Genomic DNA, 18,841 nt, shown 5'->3' with positions numbered 1-18,841 from the left:
GCTGTGTACTAAACCAAATCTAGTTAATGAAGGAGAAATGTCACTGCAATGTGAGAATGTTCCCCAGTGCTGAAAGCTGGTAAATGGTGCAGCATTATTTTTTCAGATGCTGTTGAGTTTTTGAGGGTTCTTGAATAACTGTGCATTTGAAAAAAAATCACAACAAAGACCAGCAAAAACCCTACAAAAGAATAAAATGTTACTGAGTCTCTGGCATTGCTGAATATTGCATAATGCTCCATTCTGTTGTCTTCCAGATTTCTTGGAAATATTTGTGCACTGTATTGGGATCAGCTGAGCCCCCTATCCACTCATGCAGCAGGAGGATCTGATCCCATACTGTTTGTTCAGGCAATATCCTAGCAGAAATCTATGGGATTTTCACATGTGTAAAGTAATATCCAGGATGAATGTTCTACTGTTCATATTGTCATGGATTATATTTTCTCTCCTTAGGGGAGAGAACTAGAGTGGCACAGCTATTTTAGTGTCAGCTGTGACAACATCAGAGGTGTGCTGGGGACAGGTGGTATTACCAATATAAATTTACCTTAAGGATGACAAATTCAGTCCTGGTGATGCAGAAGCTTGTGATGTACATTTTATTAACTTTGTGGGGAAAGTGGGAATAGTTGCATGTGACTTGCTGTGATCAGAGCCTTTAAGTATTTTCTGTGAAAGCAATTGCTGTCCAGAGGAATTACTAATGCTCAACAGCTGTCATCTGATCCCTCTGCCTCCTACTAATGAGCAACACTTTGGTCTTGGGCAGCCTCATTTCCAATACAGATGCACAGATTTCTAGGGGAGATGTTCTGGATATTGTAAATGAAATGGTTCTATTTCATGTATGACATTCAGTAATGTCTGCTTAGGCCGTATTTGTAAAGATAGAAGTTAATAATTCCATGTTCTTGAAGAATGGATAACCCAGGGGCTGGAGGAGTTACACTATGTACAATTAATGTTTATGATCATACAAAGCATGTTGATTATAAAAATTATGTGCATAGGGATTCCTTTAAAAGTTTTGTGCAATAAACTATTTTTGCTAAAGGGCCCCATGTTGTTTCTGCTTCGAGAGAGTTACCATTTTCTCTTTGGTTTTGGACAGTAATTTTTCTGTTGGGATACTGAATATGTTGTGTTGCCACCTTTAAGGAAAAGAAATCTTATTTTGAAAGACAACATTATTGTGTATTGATTTTTCACACAGCTAAACTTCATTGTGTTTGTATTTCCATAATATTTTCTTTTTCTCAGCTGAACTCATCAGGGAAGAAACACAATTCCTTGGCCTGAATTTGTCAGCCTGTGGAGTTTATACAAAATGGAACACAGCAGAAATGTCATCTTCATTCTAATTTAGCCAGTTAAAATGGTAAGTAGAGAAATTCCTGTACCTTCCTTGCAATATAAACAGTGTGAGTTAAAGCAATACTATTTTCTTCTTTAAGGACAGCAACTTAAACCACCAAGTGCCTGCCCTGCACATAGTGCAGGTGCCTGTACCCTAAGGCAGGAATGCTGCACTTGCTGGGAGGGCTGGTTCACGTCTGTGCAGGAAACGGTTCTCCTGCACTAGAGGCCTCCTGCTCCCTGGTTTTCCACCTCTCATGGCTCATACGAGACTGCTGCAGCATTTTAATGGGTTATACCCGGACGGAACCTTTCTAGAGCGGCCTCTGAAGTGCCCGTGTGTTCCCGGTCCCCAGGGCCGGTACAGTTCAAACCCTGCGCGCCTGTCCCGGCCTTGGGCAGCGCCCGCCCGGCGGCTGCGGTTGCTCCATCGCGTGTTCCCCCGCAGCAGCGGCGCCGCTCCGCTCTCCCTCGGCCTGCCCGGCCCTTCCCCTCCCGCCCAGCAGCTGCGGCCGCTCCGCCGCGTGTTCCGCTCCCTCGGCCTGCCCGGCCCTTCCCCGCCGCCCGGGAGCCGCGGCCGAGCGGAGCTGCGGTCAGGGTGAGGCCCAGGCAGGCGGCGGAGCCCCGTCAGCGCCGGGCGGAGCCGCCGCCGCGTCTGCTGGGGGGCGGGCGCGGGGCGGAGGAGCTGGAAGCCGCGAGGCCGCGGAGGTACCGTCCCTGAGGGCGTGCGGGCACGGCGGCGTGCGGCGGGCGGGCCGCGGGCCGGGCATGGAGCGGTGGGTCGGGGCCGCCGGGGGCTGGGATTCGCTCTGGGGAGCTGGCTGGGGCCGATGGCCGTGCTGGGAGCTCCTGGCCGCCTGCGCCGTCATCGGCGCCGTGGGCTGGCTGCTGCGGCTGCGGGACAGGAGGCCGGGCGGCCGCCGGGCGGCAGCGGCCGCCATCTCCTCCTCGACCCCCATCGCGTCCCCGGCTCCCCACTCGGCCCCGGCGCCGCTCGCCGCGGGGAGCCAGCGCTGCAGCGGGAGCCGCCCAGGTGAGAGACTCGGGGGAGGCCGGGGGATGGTGCTGCCCCTCGCCCCGCGGCGGGGCCGGGAGCGGGCACCGGGCACCGCCCGGGGAGGCCGCGCGGCCCTGCCCGCCCCTCAGGGCCCGCGGGCCCCGCCGGGCCCGGCCCCGCCGCCCCGCTCCCCTTCCCGCTTTGTCACGGCCGGGCCTCGCCGGCTCCGGCAGGGGCGGCTCCGCCCCGGCCCCGCTCCCGCGGCCCTGCCGCTGCTGCTGCTTCTTCTTCTTCTTCTGCTGCTCCCGCATCCCCCCCGCGCCCTGCCCGTCCGGGTCTAGACATAGGTGTGCGTTTCTCCTCCCTGAAAAGTTGCCCCTTTTCCCCCCTCCCTTTTTTCTTTTCCCGTGGCTTATTTCAAGTTTGTTCAGCAGTTCCCTTTCAGCCACGTAGTTCAGAACTGGTGGCTCATTTGCCCACAGGCGGTACAGACAAATCACCCCATCGCGGAGCCACGGTTGCTCTAACATATGCAAATCCTATCAGCCGAATATGGCCAAAGACAGGATGTGACTCTCCATTCCTGACTCGGAAAAAAACCCAACAAAAACAACCCAGCCAAAAAGAGTATTTTTCTTATATTATTCATTTATTGAAAGATTTAATGAGAGTAGTGGAGTAAAATAATACTGCCGTGCTTAGAAGTCAGTCGTTCATTCTGTCTTGGGTCTATTCTTAATTTGTTTTGGAAGCAGATTCTGCTGTTTCATTCTGACCCAGTGAGATAAAGGAAAATACAATTCTTGCCCATTCTTCCAGGTTTTGATCGATATGGAAGAACCCTAGAACATGTTGTTGTTAAAGGAGTTATTCATATTTGCAAAGGTAACTTACGAGGCCTTACGTGCTGAACTAGAAGAGGCAGCAACCTCAGTGCTGGCTGTGCTCTGGATCATTTTTAGTTATATAATGCATTTTACGGTTCAAATAATCTCATTTTTTACCTGCACATAGCAAACGGGCAAAGGATTGTCTCAGTATGAGCAGTTGCTCTTTCTCAGGTTTGCAGGTCACACATTTTGTTTTGGACAGATTAAAATACGTAATGAAATTAAAAACCAATATTGCTTATCTAAATTAGCTGAAATCTCATTTTCAGAACACAAATGGATTTTGTGAGAGTTCTGTGTTGTCACTCCAACAATGTTTTCCCTATTTACACACCAAACACCCTGTAGAAAACTCTTCATACTACCAGCAGATCTTAAACCTCATACTTCACTGCTGGTCTGCTTTGGCATCTCATTTTGATTCAGTTGTGCCAGAGTTGTAATAAAATAAATAACTTTTTTTTTTTTTAACAGACAAAATTTTGAGCATTAAGATTTAGGTACCAGATTCTGTCAAAACATGAGAAAGCAGAGAAATCACTCCCTCGCAGCATTTCTTTGCTTACCCACTAGGCTGGAAGGATTTTTGCGTGTTCCTGTCTACTCTCCATACATGAATTATATATATGTACAGGTCTGCTCTTCTGCAGAATGATTGTGCTGGTTCTGAGCCTTAAAAATAGGAGCATTTCTCAGCTAATTCTTTAAAGCATTATGTTGACTGCTCAGAGTGTTTTCACTGAGCTGTATTTGCAGTGAACTTTCTCACCCCTGAGTCTTCGTCTTTTTCTGGTTTTACAATTATGCAGTCTCAAAAGGAAAATCCTTAGAATAGCAAGTTTGGATATTTTAATTGACCTTAGGGGCACATCCTTTAATTAAAACATACTGGTATCAAATTTTATTTAAAAAAATAGAAGATTAAGAATTGAAAACAAGAGGATCTTTCATATCTGTTGTTGCAGTCAGATAATCTGTTGTGGGCAAGTCAGATAATCCGAACAGTGAGGTTGCTTGGAGGCTCAGGAACCACAGGGGAGCTACAATACCTTGGGGAAGTGGCTCAGCAGCATCAGCTGTGGCTCTGCTGCTCTTTGGTGGGGTTTTTAATTGGAAATATTCTCATTTCCCATTGTTTCAGCGAGATTCCAGTTAATAACTTGTGAAATGTTCAGGGGTTGAGGTTATGTTGTTCTCTAACCACAGGCATTGAAAATAAGATGTTCATAAAAAAAGAGACAGCTCCCAAAGGAAATGTCCCTCCAAGGAAACAACCCTCAAACTCACATGACTGTTGACTTGCAATAATTGAAGGGCTATTGAAGTTTGGCATTAAGTACATTTTCATAGTGTTTCCTAATACTAGGAATGTGTTTGTTCTAACTCAGATTGCAGTGAAACTTAATGGTGGTGCTGTATTGATTACTGCTGAAAACTGCAAAATTTACTGCCTGCATTTGGGCTTTTTAAATATACAAAAAGTAGTCTTAAGTTTCATTAACTGAGGATGAAACCTAAAATTGAAAATAAAGTACTAAACCAGCCATACAGCGTGTCCAAAGCAGAACAAGGCTCATGAAAGGGCAGTGCAAGGCAGGAGTGAAGCAGGCTGAGGGAATGGCACAGCTGAATCATTCCTGTCTGGAGCTTCCCTTCCTGAGCACTGTGTGCCAGGGGAGTGCCTGCAGGTACATGGCTGCAGTTCTGATGAAATAATGGGAAAGCTTCTTGGAGCTGCCCAAATCCTGTGTTTTTCAGCTGTGTTTTTCAGAGCAAGGAATTTGTGTTGGCATCAGCTTGGTTTTAGTGTCTTCTTGCTGACCAGTGTGGAAGCTGTCAGCACGGATTACATGGAGGGACGTGAGCCTGGGGAATTGGATCATAGCAGAGAGAAGGAGGTTCCTTTGGAAATGGAGGAATTCTCCCAGCTTCTGTTTTCTGTTGGAGAGGGAGATCTGAAAAGATCAGTTGTTTTTGTCTTGTGGCTGTTTGCTCTCAAAACAGGCCTGGGAAACAACATGCTGTGTACATATTTCCAGCCTTGCATCACAGCCAGAGAAAGCCTGCCCTGGGTGCTGCACTGTGCTTGTCCCCATGACTTCTGTCAGCCAGAAAGTCCTGAGGAAATACTAGAAATAGTTCTGTGCCTTTAGCTGGGGGTGCAGCCCCTTGTCTTGGGGCTGACTGGTGCTCCTGTCCTTGTATTGCATTGCACAAATAGATTGTGCCTTCTTGTCAGGAATCAAATATTTCTCAGCCTGTCATTAATTTTAATGAGTAAATGCTCTAGATTGAATTTTCACTCTAGAAGAAATTGAAAAAGGACTGCTAAGAACAAAATGTAAGCTGTAAATACTCTTTTAAGTGGTTGAGAGAGGAGGAAGTAAACTTGCTGTGGGTCTGGTAGCTTAAAAACATTGAATTGAAAAATTTGATTTTTCTGCACTGCAAGGATCTCCTCAGAATCCCAAGGAATCGCTAAGAGGCATTGTTTCCTTTGCTTTAATACACCATTTAAGTAGAAGAAGTAGTTTTGGTTTTTACATTTTTTCTCCTTTGTTGCCTTTCCTGTAGGTGCAATAACAATGGATACAATATTATCCCGGTTAAAGAAGCTCAGCCACGATGAGCTTAGAGAAGAGATTGTGAGGGCAGGACTGAAATGTGGGCCCATTACTGCAACTACAAGGTTTATTTTTGAAAAAAAATTGGCTCAGGCACTGTTGGAGCAGCAAGGAGCCCTGGAGGAGGAAGGGTCTGCTCTGCCGGAGGAGGCTGCTGGAAATGTCCCAGGGAGTCACAACAGCCATGGAAGTGCTGCTGAGGAGGTGGACTTTGGGTACTGTGTGGGCCTGAACCCTCCAGAAGAAGATGCTGTGGCACTCATGAACTGTTCAGCTCCAGCCTGTGGTGCTGGAGAGTCACAAATCTCTGCTCAGACACCATCCAGAGATCCTCCACTGTTCTATGGTGTTTGCCCAGTTTATGATGACATACTGGCCAGGAATGGTAAATACTCACTTCCCTTATTTCCAGTGATAAAGCATTTTTGTCATGGCTGAGTAGAGTTCTTTTATGTAGCAGATGTTCTGAACACCGCTGCATTAATATTGTAAGCCCTGTTTGAAGTATTTCTTTGTTCCTATAAATAATATTTATTCTGAGGCAAAGAAATAACAGTTCAAGGCTTCCCAGGTGTTTGCCTTTGTAGTTCCTATAAATGAGGATCCTCTACCCTGTGTGGCTCAGATGTAGAAAATTATTTCTTACTGCTACTCTTGGACCCATCCTGTGCCTTTAATCCCTCTCAAGAATAAAAAGTAATCCTGTAAATAAACAAACAAAAAAAATTATATTGTCATCAGTTGAAGCTTAAATGATCTCTTCTAAAAGTTCTCACATCTTCCTTTCTGTTCCTGACTGGAGTAGAGTAGTGCACAGGATTATTTCCTCTGAGACAGTAGTAAGAATTCTTACTAAGAAAAGGTACATTAAGACATTCTTATTTGCACAACATCATTTAAAGGAGAAGGATTTGTTTATTATCTGAGATACTGTGTAGAGATATTAAAGTTGTGGATCAGTTACAAAGTTGGTCTTTCTGAGAAAAGCAGCATCAAAAGTGATGCAGAGTGAATTAGCTGAGTTTGCTTTTCCATCTGGAAGTGAAATGCTGTGTTGAAGGTGGCCCATCCATTAACGGGTGTGATTGATGGGAATGGCTGAGCCCTGTACAGGGATCACCTGACATTACCTGGAGAGTGTGGGAGGCTCCTACTCAGTTTCCAGGGGACAGAATTTAAAAGGACTTTTGACCTTTATGTCATGTTTGGAAGAGAAATGATCTGAGACCAAAGCTGGAATGATAGTGTAGGAATTCTGTAATCTGTCTAGGAATTGAAATCTGAGATTATTGAAACAATCTGACTGTGGTGGTTCTTGTTGCAGAGAGAATACATGTTTATGAAGATAGGAAGGAAGCTCTCCAGGCTGTTAAGCTGATTAAGGGTTCCCGTTTTAAAGCTTTTACAAACAGAGAGGATGCTGAGAAATTTGCTAAAGGAATCTGTGATTATTTCCCATCTCCAGGCAAGTCCTCTTTATGTTTGTCTCCAGTGAAAATGGGATCATTTAACAGAGGTAAGTGGGGAACTTCATCTCTCTACAGTAGATGCAATAGACAGCATTGATTTTTTTTTTTTTGTGAGAGAAGCAACAACTGTCTTACCAATACGCTAATAACAGAAAAAAAATGAAAGGTGAAGCATTGAATAAATTAAAGTTTAAAAGAACTTTTATTTTAAGTGTAGAAATGTTGAAAATGTAGAAAATGATTTAAATGTAAAGTACTATTGCTACTCTTCTAAAGCTGAAATTTAGGTAATGGTCTGCATGGATACCTTGCTTAGTATTCCATGGTCATATTTGTTAGGATTCAGTTTTACTCATGGACTTCAGGATTTTCAGGTTTAGCAAGATGCTGATAAAATGGCACAGTATATTCAAACTGTACTCAGTTCTTAAGTAAATTTGTACATTCAGAAATAAAATGTTAAATACTGATCATATTTCATAGTGTTCCCAGTTGCTAGATTAAAGTGATTTAGGAGTTACAGAGCTCCTAAAAATCGGAAAATGGTTGTTTGTTGCTGAATTTTGCTTTTAAATTTGGATGGGAGCAGACTGGTAATTACAAAGTTTACCAGTCCCTATTAAAGTCTGAAACACTTTTACAAGTTGATTCATCATTTTCCTCTCCCTCCCTATTACTAACAACTATGTATTTAAATGCCTTGTTATTGAGTTGTTTCCTTACTCCTGTGTATTAAAGATGCGAAATTAATACATGGTTTAGATTAAAAGCATCATTTTCATGGCCTGGGTGTGCAGATGGTGATCATGGAAAGAATGTCTCTAGAAAGGAGTGATTTGTGTGTTGATAGATGGTTTGTGCTCCCCTGAGAGTGACACTGTGAATAAGGAGAGAGCCAACAGCTACAAAAGTCCACGGACTCAGGATCTCACAGCCAAGCTTCGGAAAGCTGTGGAGAAAGGAGACACAGCAACGTTCTCTGACCTTATTTGGAGTAACCCTCGTTACCTGATCGGGTCAGGAGACAACCCAACCATTGTACAGGTGAGAAACCAGCAACAAAACAGGAAAATCTGGGTTCTGGTTTAGTGATGTAGCTTTTGGGGCCTGAAAGCAGAAGTGGAAGGAGTGATGTTTCCTGCTCCTCCTTCAAGACACCTTGTTCCACCCAGTGCAGGGTTTCTCTGTTCACTGTCAGCAGCTGGGGCATGTCTCTGTACGTCACCCTGAGAGCTGCCTTTGCTCCAGCAGAGCTACAGGAGCTGAGTGTGCAGTTCTTCAGAGGAGGAATAGGTGCATTTAGTAGTGCAAGGAATAGTTTTGTCTTCTTATTCTTTGGTCTCCTCCAACTAATTGCAATCTTTTTTAAAACAGACTAAATGTAAGGACCAGGCTAGGGCCTAGGCTGTAATTAGGTGTTCCTATAGCATTGCTTACCTAAGCACCTCTATTAAATTCCAAAACCATGTATAAGGTGCCATTTAGCAAACACTGACTATCTTCAACTTGCATCAGACCAGCTTTGTGAAGTTGTTGAAATTTTTTATGTAATATAGCAAACTATCTGAATTTTTTTATATCTGTACCCATTTTCCTGCTCTTTATCTAAACTGTACTTCCTACCTCCCTTTATTGTGTAATATCTTGATGTATTTTTTGCCACATTCTTTCCTTAAATAAAGGCACTGAGTGTAAGAATAATTTCATTAATTATAAAAATAATATGGGTGTAAAGATAAGTCTTTACAAAAATATCCATATAAAACTCCGTGTAGGAACCCATGTTCACAGTTAAATCAGTTACATCTCTGGGTGTAAGAAAGCTGTTTAGATGGAGATTCATTCTAAAACTGGTCTGTTTTTCTAGGAAGGGTGTAGGTACAATGTCATGCATGTTGCTGCCAAGGAGAATCAGCCTGCTATCTGCCAGTTACTGCTGGACACTCTGGAAAATCCAGAATTTATGCGGCTCATGTACCCAGATGATAACGATGTCATGTTGAAGAAACGCATCCAATATATTGTTGACCTTTACCTGAACACTCCAGATAAAATGGTAAGATTTGGGGGGTTACCTGTTGTTGTTATTAGGATTATTGTTGTTATCATTGTTATTATTGTTATTATCGTTGTTGTTATAGTAGTATTATTATTGTTATTGTTATTATTATTATTGGAAAGGGTTAAGGGAGACTGAAAGAGAACAAAACAGAAGGGGAGCTGTCCATAAGTTCTGTGGGTTTTGGTAAGCGTTATTCTGCACTATGGTGGGAACAGATTTGTTAAGAGCTAAGATGATTAGTCATGACATGTATTTACTGTCCTCAGTCTCAAAATTAAATGTGTGGTATTGACTTTATAATCTTTCTAAGTGCATATGAATATTTTTCTTTTTCCCACTGCAGTGGTTTGATACTCCATTGCATTTTGCTTGCAAGTTTGGGAATGTGGATGTGGTTAATGTGCTTACCTCACACCCAGCCATTGTAAAAAATCCAAGAAACAAATATGATCAAACTCCAGCAGAAGTAAGTCTCTCCATGTCCACAGCAAACCCAGAAATGTTATCCTCATCAGCATTTTTCATATTCACACATTACTGACTACCATAGAAGACTTGTAAGGTCCTAGTGTCATAATTAAAGAGTAAATTCTGTATAACATCAAAAATATTTTATGCTGATTGTGTCTTTGGAAAAGTTTTAGAATTTATGAAGTTGGATGTATTTTGGTTGCTCTACTATGAATTAAAAGTACTGGGTGAGATGGGTGGGGGCCAATGATGTGATTGTTTGAAAGAACACTCATTGCAGTTGATTTGAAAATGAGATTATTATGCTGCCCTAACAGATACAATTATATTAACAGGTAGTTTGTGAAAGAAGCAAGAACAAATCTGCTGAATTGAAAGAAAAGATAAAAGAGTACTTGAAAGGTCTGTATGCAGAGTTTTGTACTATGTCAGGCGTGTATTTTGCCTCTTGGCTGTCTCCTGTTTGCTTTCTGTAGCATTTGAGTTTATAAATGATGCTGCTGTACAGTGCTCTGAAAAACCAAAGGGAAATTCTAACATTGAGCAGGGACAGAGAACTTTTTTGTCTTTTAAATGACAGTCAGAACTCTTAATGTATGGATCACAAGGTTGCCCTCATGGCTCTGTAACGTAGGCAAGGCCCTGATTCTGTGAGCCTGGAGCAGAAAGAATCTAAAAACCTTTTGCAGGGCAAGAGGTGTCTGTCATGCTGGGGAGTCCTGTCATTTTATAATTTCCTTGACACACAACTTTATCTGTTTTGTCATGTGTGTGTTTAGGCATTTGCAAAAGGAGGTGGTGAAAAATGTTAAAGACCCTGAGAGAAGGGCTTTATGGATTATTGCAGGTGTTTTTGTGTTTGAACAGAGAAGAGAACCTACACTAAAATGTGATCTGTAATCACTGGAGCAGTGAGTCTGAATTACAAGTAGTTTTACTAAGATGGTTCTGTGTACGGGTGCATTGGTAGTCCAGGAAGAAGCAGCAGGCTGATGTGACAGAAGCTGAATGAGAAGGCTCTGTATGATTTATTTTAGGTCACTATTATGTGCCACTCCTGAGGGCAGAGGACAATTCCTCAGCCCCGGTCATTGGGGCACCGTGGTCGCCCGACCAGACGGACGATGGCCCCCAGAGAGCTTGGCCTAAATACCCTGGCAGCCCCAAAGACCCAGTGCTGTCCATCAGGGCTTTTGCAGGCCCCATGAGCCCCTCAAAGGTAAGGAGAGAACTCCCTGTGACTCCAGTGCCCATGCTTCTCCTTTTTGTGAATAAAGAAGATCCTCATGGGCTCCTTGTGTGGTGTAGCTTGCTCCCGGTATAGATTGTGGCTCTCTCTTTGCTGAGGAGATGGATCTTCCTCCATGGAGAAACACAGAAACTTGTAAATATTTTTTTTTATTGCTGAAAACAGAAATGTGGTGTAGATAAGAAGAGCAGAAGTTCAGTAAAAAAAATTTCTTTTTTTTTCTTGACATCTATTCAAAGAGCACCTTTGGCAAACCTTTCAATTCTTACAGATAATTGCTGTAACTCTCTAACCTGAAGCAAAGCCTTTCAAAGCAGCTGTGAATCAGTTTTAAAAACCTTAACTGTATGTTTATCTCATTTCTAGAAGTTGCCACTGGATGATAACCTCTGCTTGTTGAATTAACATAAATATATTTTTCTAGATGGAAAAACCAAGTAGTAGGTGTTGGGGTGGTTTTGGAAATGTATTGACTGTATAGTGGAAAAGCAAAATCTTCAGTTTTCAGAAGGAATACTTAGATATCTGTTAAATATATTCCAATTTACAGGTGTTTGACTCATTTATTTAATTTGAACATGCTACAAATATAACAGCTTTAGAAACCGTGAATAAATACAGTGGAGGACTGATGGTTGCATTCTTTAAGACTGAGTTCTACCAAAATGCTTAATGCTTTTTCTTCTAAAAGTTCTTGATCAATTTTCTGTTCAACTGACAGAAATTTAAATATTATTTGTACTCCAGAAAATATTCTCTAGGGTATAAACAGTTCATAATGCTCATTGCTGACATGTATTTTTAATGTCTGAATGTAACTCTTAGTCATCATTGTGATCCTTGTCACATAAAGTTAAGTGCAGGATTTTGCAAAAAATTTCCCCTGAGGCATTCCAACTTCAAAATAGACAGCAAGAATTTATTCTGATAATTGTAGCAAGTCTGTACATAAAAAAAATATCCCCTTTGCAGCCTAGAAAACAATGACCAGGAGGCATTTGTAATTAAATAGAATGACATGGCAAAATCACAAGACACTTCTGTTTCCTGCTGCACACACATTAAAACCAGGCAGATGTGGTGTCTGTGCAGTTGATTTTCAGATGGTTATGGTACATTCTGGTCCTTCTCTTTCATGAGCAGTGTAGAGATCAGAGTAACCACCAGTAGTGAAAGGAGCAACTTTAGATCCAGTGTGATCCTTCCTAGCTGGAGTAGGGACAGCAAACAGCTGAACATCTGTGGGTAGATGTGTAGCCAGCACTGAGTTAGTTCATACTGGGGGGGTAGTTTTTGAATTTGCTTCTGTTTTTTAAAGGCTGAAGAATTTCGCAGGCTGTGGAAAACTCCACCTCGAGAGAGAGCTGGCTTCTTTCACAATGTCAGGAAATCTGATCTGGAGAGAGGTGTTGAAAGAGTTGGAAGGTATCTAAAAGACTGTCAATATAAAAACTTAATAATAGAGCATGTAAAAGCAAAAGACTGTGCTGAGAGTACAGTTATTACTCACTGCACAATATCTTGGGGCAAAAGCTACTGCAGAAATACTTAATGAAATATTTTGCAGTTGGATTTTTACTGGTTTTTTGTGTAAATAAGATAGTTAAAATGTGAGACCTGGCTTTCTTAGCTTTGGCACTAAAGATATTTTAGCTGTTATTGATGGTATGTATGGAATGCTTTTCACAGATATTTACTTGCCTCATTTGTCAGATCTAAAATGATGCGTAGCCTGTTTGTTCTGTGAAAGTGAGGGATTGCTAAAAGGGAGCAGAATGAAAAGATCCTAATACAAATTTGCTGTTTTATAAAAGCTGTGTGTGTGTGGTGTGTCCTTGCAGCTAAAATACCTTCTACCAGCAACATATGAAAAAAATAATTTGTTCAAAGCTGACTGCATTTCATTCTTTAAAATAATCCCTCACTTCCTCCTCCCTCTCCCATTCCCAAATAGAAAAAGCTGGTGCATGCAGTATCAGTGGGGATTCTTCTGTCTGATGTCTAGATACAGTCAGCTTAAAGATAGCAATGTTTATGCTGCCAACTGTAAAAATAGTAGATGAAATGTGAAAAATGCTCTTGGACAAATGAGGTGATACTTTGATTGCTAAGGATGTGTGTGTGCTTTTGCAGACTGTTGGTTGTGGTGGGATTGTGTTGCCTGGGTGTTTGTTTGTGCTCCTGTTTGTAGCTGTTAAAATGTGATCAGAAAAGTTGTTGTCAAACTGATATTTATGTCTTCACAAATGATTCGTTTTATTTTATTTATTGCAGGGAGTTAGCTCATGAGCTGGGGTTCCCGTGGGTTGAATACTGGGAATTTCTGGGCTGTTTTGTTGATCTGTCTTCCCAGGAGGGGCTGCGAAAGTTAGAAGAGTACCTGAGTCATCGTGAAATGAGCGAAAAGGCTCAGCCAGAAACAGGGGAAAATGAAACCTGCAATAGATACAAAACTCCACATCCCTCTGGTAAGAAAAGGGCAAATGCTGCAAACAATGGGTTGTACCTGGGGAGAAGAGGGACAGAAAAAGCTTGGTGCCCAGGGGAAGCAGTATTTCCCTATGGTGGTTGCTGTTATTCACCTGTTACCCAGACAGTCTGAGTACAGCATCAGAAAAAGAGCCAGCTGTGAATGTAGAAGTACAGACTTTATCTTCCATGTGAAGTAGTTTATTTGAGTGTACACCCAAATGAAATCCTTGTAAGAAAACCTCTGTCTTCAGAATGTTTTCACTCAGAGCATTTGGGCATTCATCTTAAAGCATAGAATTTTGTAATCCACAGATATGGAATAAATAACATTTTAAAAATAAAAGAATAATTCTTCTTCACAACTGTGAACCTGAAAAGACACAAGAAGCAAAACCCAGGAAAGCTTTTATACCTTAGACCACTGCTTGCCATGTGTATATTTTGCATTTGTTACTTTAGTCAGGTTAGTTCTTGCTGTTACATACTGTCAGAGAGGTCTTCAGGAAATAGAATAAGGCATAAGGATTGTGCATTTTTTTCCTAGCTTATGTACTTGACATTCTGTTTAAAGTCTTCTTATGTGTTGCTCTTGTTAAAACTGTTTACAGGCAAAAGCAAAAAGTCCTGCAATTCCATTTCTGTTGGAGCATTTTTGGATGAGGATGATGATGACATGAGCTTAGAAGAAATTAAAAACAGACAAAATGCAGCACGAAATATCAGCCCCTCTCTGGTGTCCAAGGAGCCCAGCATTGATGCCATTGGAGATGCTGAGTGTGACATCCTGTCCATGGAGTGTGCAGGAAACATCATAGAGACCTCAGCTCACCCTCGGCACTATGAGAAGGGGGCTGCTGCCAGCAAAAATGGGTTTTGCAGTCCTGTGTCCAGTAAAAGGATCATCAGTGACAGAAAGCAGCTGCATGATGGGTCAGAATGCCTCATGTCACCTGTTTCCAATTTGATGTCAGAATTTGAAGGCCTGTCATTCCAAGAACAAGAGGTTGCAGGAGTATCTCATAAAATCACTAAACAAACTGAGAATGAGGGAATTCTGGACAAGACCTGCTCTGCAGTGTCACTGGCAAGTTCTTCTGATCCAAATGTTACAGGAAAATATGGAGAGACCAAGTTAAGGACAGACCACAGAATATCATTAGAAAAGGAAAGAGTGTCCAGAGAATCTGGAATTCAGACTAGGGAGTCACAGCAACGTCAAGAACTTCCCTCCCAGAAGTTTCTTTCAAAGACTTCACCCACAAACGACAATTTAAAGTTATTCCTTCTTGGGTAAGAATTGCCTTATTTAACTCCTATTTGCACAGACAATCTCTTTGCTAATATAAAGCTAAGTGTTTGGGAAGTGGGGTGTTTCATTGCCTGAACAAATACATGGTTCTCTTTTCATCTAGTTCTGTTTTCATTCTAGGGAGCAGCCCTCAAAGCTGGATGGTGATGTCTTAGCAGCTATAGAAGGAGCAGAGATTGATCCCCAGAAATTCCCAATGATTTACAAATGGAAACACGCAGTGCAATCCTACTCCTCATCTGACAGGCAAAGGTATTGCTGCAAACTCAGTCACAGGAGCTGAAGTACATTTTTAGCAGATCAGCTTGAATAGCAGATTTTCAGGCCTTGTTGCCCTCAAACCTGTATTTTAAATTCAGCAGAATTAACTGTGTTCTGAAGTTAATCACCAAAGCCTTTTTTACTGGTGTCTATTGATAAGGAGTTTCCTGGTGCTGCAGTCATGTTCCTTCCGTTCTACTGCTGTCCCAGGTAACTTGAGCATGTCTCCACAGACAAATCAGATGTGACTGTTTTCCACTTGGCCAGTGTCTCACTTTGCTGATTTGGTACTTGGATCCTTCACTGGACTCGGTGATAGTTGTGCTGTTGGTTTGTAATTCATCCTGTTGTTGATGCAGTGCAGGAATGTTGTGTTTGTTGCCTTGTGGTACTTAGATTATGCTGAGGGATATTGATATGAATTTATTATCTTTATGCATCTTATTAAGTGGTTTTATTTTTACTCTTTATTACCCCAGTCCAAAATAACTGTTCATGTGAAGGATGGTTTGTGTCATCACGGCCATTTTGAAGGAAATGATGTCTTACTGATTTGGGCAACACAATCTGTATAGAATATAGAATCTAGAATATATAGAATCTATAATATAGAACCTAGAATATATAGAATATAGAATATTGGGCAACAATCCATTTAGAATATTTCATGCTCTTGCTGTTCCTTCTCTTCTTCCAGATCTATCTCTTACCAGACAGGATTTTTCTCAGCTGGTGCATTGGTTCTGAGATCTAAAGTGATTCTGAGTTAAAGTGCTGCTCTCACTATTACAGTTTCCTTTAAAACGTGTGCAATGACTTCTGGTTTCTTTCAGTTGGCCAAGTCCAGCGTTGAAGGCAAGATTCCAGTCCCAGTCCATGGCTGCTGGTCTTCCAAATGCTTCAGTGTATCCTAGTTCAGGAAGAAACAGTCCCATCCCAGGGAGCCCGGGGAAACAGGGGAAACACGGCAGCTCCTTCCCTCCGGAGCCCGGCAGCCCCGGGCGCTACAGCCCCGCCTGCATCCTGCGCTACTTTGCAGAGCCTCCTGCCCACTAGAGTGCAACTCCTCATCCTGGGACTTCAGTTCTGTTCTCATTGGTAGAGTGGAGGAAAAACTACAATGTTACTAAGGTGACATGAGGTTTGTACTCAGCTATTTATTTTTCCTCAATTGAGGACAACTGTATGTTTAAATAATGGAGTATCTGTCTTAATGCCACATACAAGGTAGATTATTACTGGTGATAAGCAAGAAGTTTGTGAGTGCAGTTGTCCAGTAGCTGAATTAACCCTTGTTGCCAGTACCACAGTGGGCTGAACTGTCCTTAGCAGTGGTGGTAATTGCTATCACTCCTTATCCTCATTGTAATGACCACACAGCCCTCAACTGCCTTTCTTGACCTTGGATAGTCGAGGAAATGCATCATCAGCAAATAGAATGTGGGAGAGGAGATTGATGGCAGAAACATTTTCCTGCTTGCAGGGGGAAAAGCCTAAAGCATGCCTGGTAACGTGAGGAGAGCTTTGCAGTGTGGAGCAGGGATGTGAAGCCCTGTGCAGAAGCAGAGAGTGTTTCCAGCCAGCTGGGCTGGGCAGTTGATTCCCACAGCCACCCGCACCTGTGTGTCCGTGTGTGTGTGCACAGATCTGCACAGAGACCCTCGAGGCTCTGCTTGTTCTGAGGCTGTTACAGACACTGAGATCTGAGTGCTTTAGAAACAGGGCACTGTAGAAACTATTGGGATTCCTTTAGTGGTAGTGGAAGATTAAAGGAAAAGAAAAGCTTAGGAATTAGCTGGTTATTTTTTCCCCAGAGAAGCTACTAACACTAGCAGATTTGAATAGTTATTACACAAAAGCACATCAGCAATAATCTCAGCAAATTTACCAGCAAGATACTTTATCTTAATGGTCTGGTTTGTAATATATTAGCATGGTAGCCAGTGGCCCAGGAGGTGGCTATTTCCCAGCTGTAAAGAGAGAGGACTAAGGACAAAATATTTTTATGAAATCTGAGCTTTTACTGTGTCTCTGGTGTTGATGTGGTAATGAGTTTTTGTTACAGCAGTCAATAATTTTATTCTGCAGCCTTCTGTAAGAATGACTTGTTTTGACAGCGTGATGCTGAGAATAAGAAAGCTTTTCAAAACTCCAGAGAGTTTTCCATATCAAGCCTAGTGCTTGTAATGTTGCATGAAAGGCTTCCAGAAACAGCTCTCTAGTATAAAAAAAAGGAAAAAAAAAAAAAGAAAAAAGACCTATCTACTGTTACAAGATAAATCTGATCAGAGTATGAAGTTCTGCAGGGCTGTGCTGGTGAGAAGGGCTGGGTTAGGGTGGGCTGGTGCCACGGTCAGTGAGAGCTCAGAGCCACCTGGCAGGGCTGGAAGAGAAGGGCACCGAGCGGAGCAAACACGGGGGGGGCGGGAGGGGCTGGCCCGGCCTCCCCCAGGTCCCACCCGGCCCTCGGGGCCGTTCCCGAGCCGGGGCTCTCCCGCGGCAGTGACTGTTCTGCACAAACTGTGCACCCTCACAGCTTCGTGATTGGTACAAACCTAAACACTGCACTTAATGCTTTTGCAAGCTCAGTAGTGCCTTTTGTAATATATTTTTTTAATTAAATTTTTTGTTCTTTTGGAATTTTTTTTTTTAAAAGTGGCATCCACTTACTATGGGCAGATAAAATACAGTTTTTCTCTGGGCTTTCTGAACAGGATGTCTTTTAATGTCTCTAAGTTGGATTATTTGGTGCAATAGCTCTCCATGGGGGAGAGACTCCTCTTTTAAAAATTATTTAAAAAATAAAAAAAAAGAATCCTTATCCTTTTGTTAAAATTGAACCTAGTTCTATGGAGCTGGACATTAAGAAGAGCAACTTTACATAAATGCCTCTCATTCAGTCATATTCCAGACAAGTACCAGGGGCCTGGGGGTGTCTTACTTTAGGAAACATGTTTTAAAAAGCCCAGAATCAAAACCATAACCTTCTGTAATAAGAACCTTCTGTAATAAGTATGTTACCTGATTTATTTCATAAGGGTTTTTTGTTGGGTCATTTTTTAAATTTTTTATTTTAATGTAGCAGGCTTCACGGTCTCAAAATATTTTAAGATCCCACATACATAGAGATTTACTCCAAAAGGATTGAGATTGGCGTTTTGGGGTTTTTTTTTTTTCTGGGTGGTTGGGTTTTTTCAATAATTTATTGTAAATTAGATCTTTATCATTCTGGAGAAATGGATCAGCTGATGTAATTGCCTAATACCATGTTAGAGCCAAAGTGCTGGGGTAAGCTGCTGTGGGGGGCAGCTGCTGTTCTCCACCCTGGTCCTTCACAGCTGGGGTACAGCAGCATTGCCTTTTGCTAAGAGTTTGTTACTGAGCCAGGAGGCTGATACTAACACTCTAGTTTGTTGTCCTTTTTACTTTTATTATGCTTTGCTTTATTTTTTTTAATATTTAAATGTATGTTACTGGTATGTACATGTAGCCAGACACCCCCCACACACCCAGCACACCCTTGCCTTTCACTTTGTAATGTTGTTTTGGTTCAGTCAGGAGAGTATTTTTTTAACTGTGTTATATAATGTGCATTAGTCCAGTTGTACTTAAGAGGTCATTTTTCTAACAATGTGTTACTTCAGCTATGACAGAAATAGCAACTTATGCAGCAATTTG

The 18,841-nt window shown here is 42.1% G+C and overlaps 1 protein-coding gene across 1 annotated transcript; it reads left to right on the top strand.

Annotated features, from left to right (window-relative positions):
* Positions 1 to 2,127: 2,127 nt before the first annotated feature.
* On the top strand, positions 2,128 to 17,975 carry ANKLE2 (ankyrin repeat and LEM domain containing 2). Its single transcript, XM_054288839.1, has 13 exons — positions 2,128 to 2,392; positions 5,821 to 6,255; positions 7,195 to 7,386; positions 8,190 to 8,383; positions 9,207 to 9,395; positions 9,745 to 9,867; positions 10,208 to 10,274; positions 10,910 to 11,091; positions 12,440 to 12,546; positions 13,396 to 13,589; positions 14,202 to 14,883; positions 15,023 to 15,154; positions 15,997 to 17,975. Exons 1-13 carry the CDS (start codon positions 2,128 to 2,130, stop codon positions 16,217 to 16,219), a joined length of 2,985 nt encoding a protein of 994 aa, XP_054144814.1. The 3' UTR covers positions 16,220 to 17,975.
* The last annotated feature ends 866 nt before the right edge of the window (positions 17,976 to 18,841 follow it).

Source organism: Melozone crissalis, unplaced genomic scaffold, assembly GCF_028551555.1.
Source record: "Melozone crissalis strain CALT ecotype California unplaced genomic scaffold, PUWL_Pcris_2 ptg000063l_1, whole genome shotgun sequence".
NCBI lineage: Eukaryota > Metazoa > Chordata > Aves > Passeriformes > Passerellidae > Melozone > Melozone crissalis.
The sequence above is the reverse complement of the archived record's forward strand: the minus strand, read 5'-3'. Positions and strand labels throughout refer to the sequence as shown.

Excerpts from the sequence above, each read along its gene's own strand:
- ANKLE2 (XM_054288839.1), top strand. The coding sequence starts at position 2,128 with ATGGAGCGGTGGGTCGGGGCCGCCGGGGGCTGGGATTCGCTCTGGGGA. Across the intron at positions 8,384-9,206 it reads ACAACCCAACCATTGTACAG|GAAGGGTGTAGGTACAATGT; the intron begins GTGAGAAACCAG and ends CTGTTTTTCTAG. Across the intron at positions 13,590-14,201 it reads CAAAACTCCACATCCCTCTG|GCAAAAGCAAAAAGTCCTGC; the intron begins GTAAGAAAAGGG and ends AACTGTTTACAG.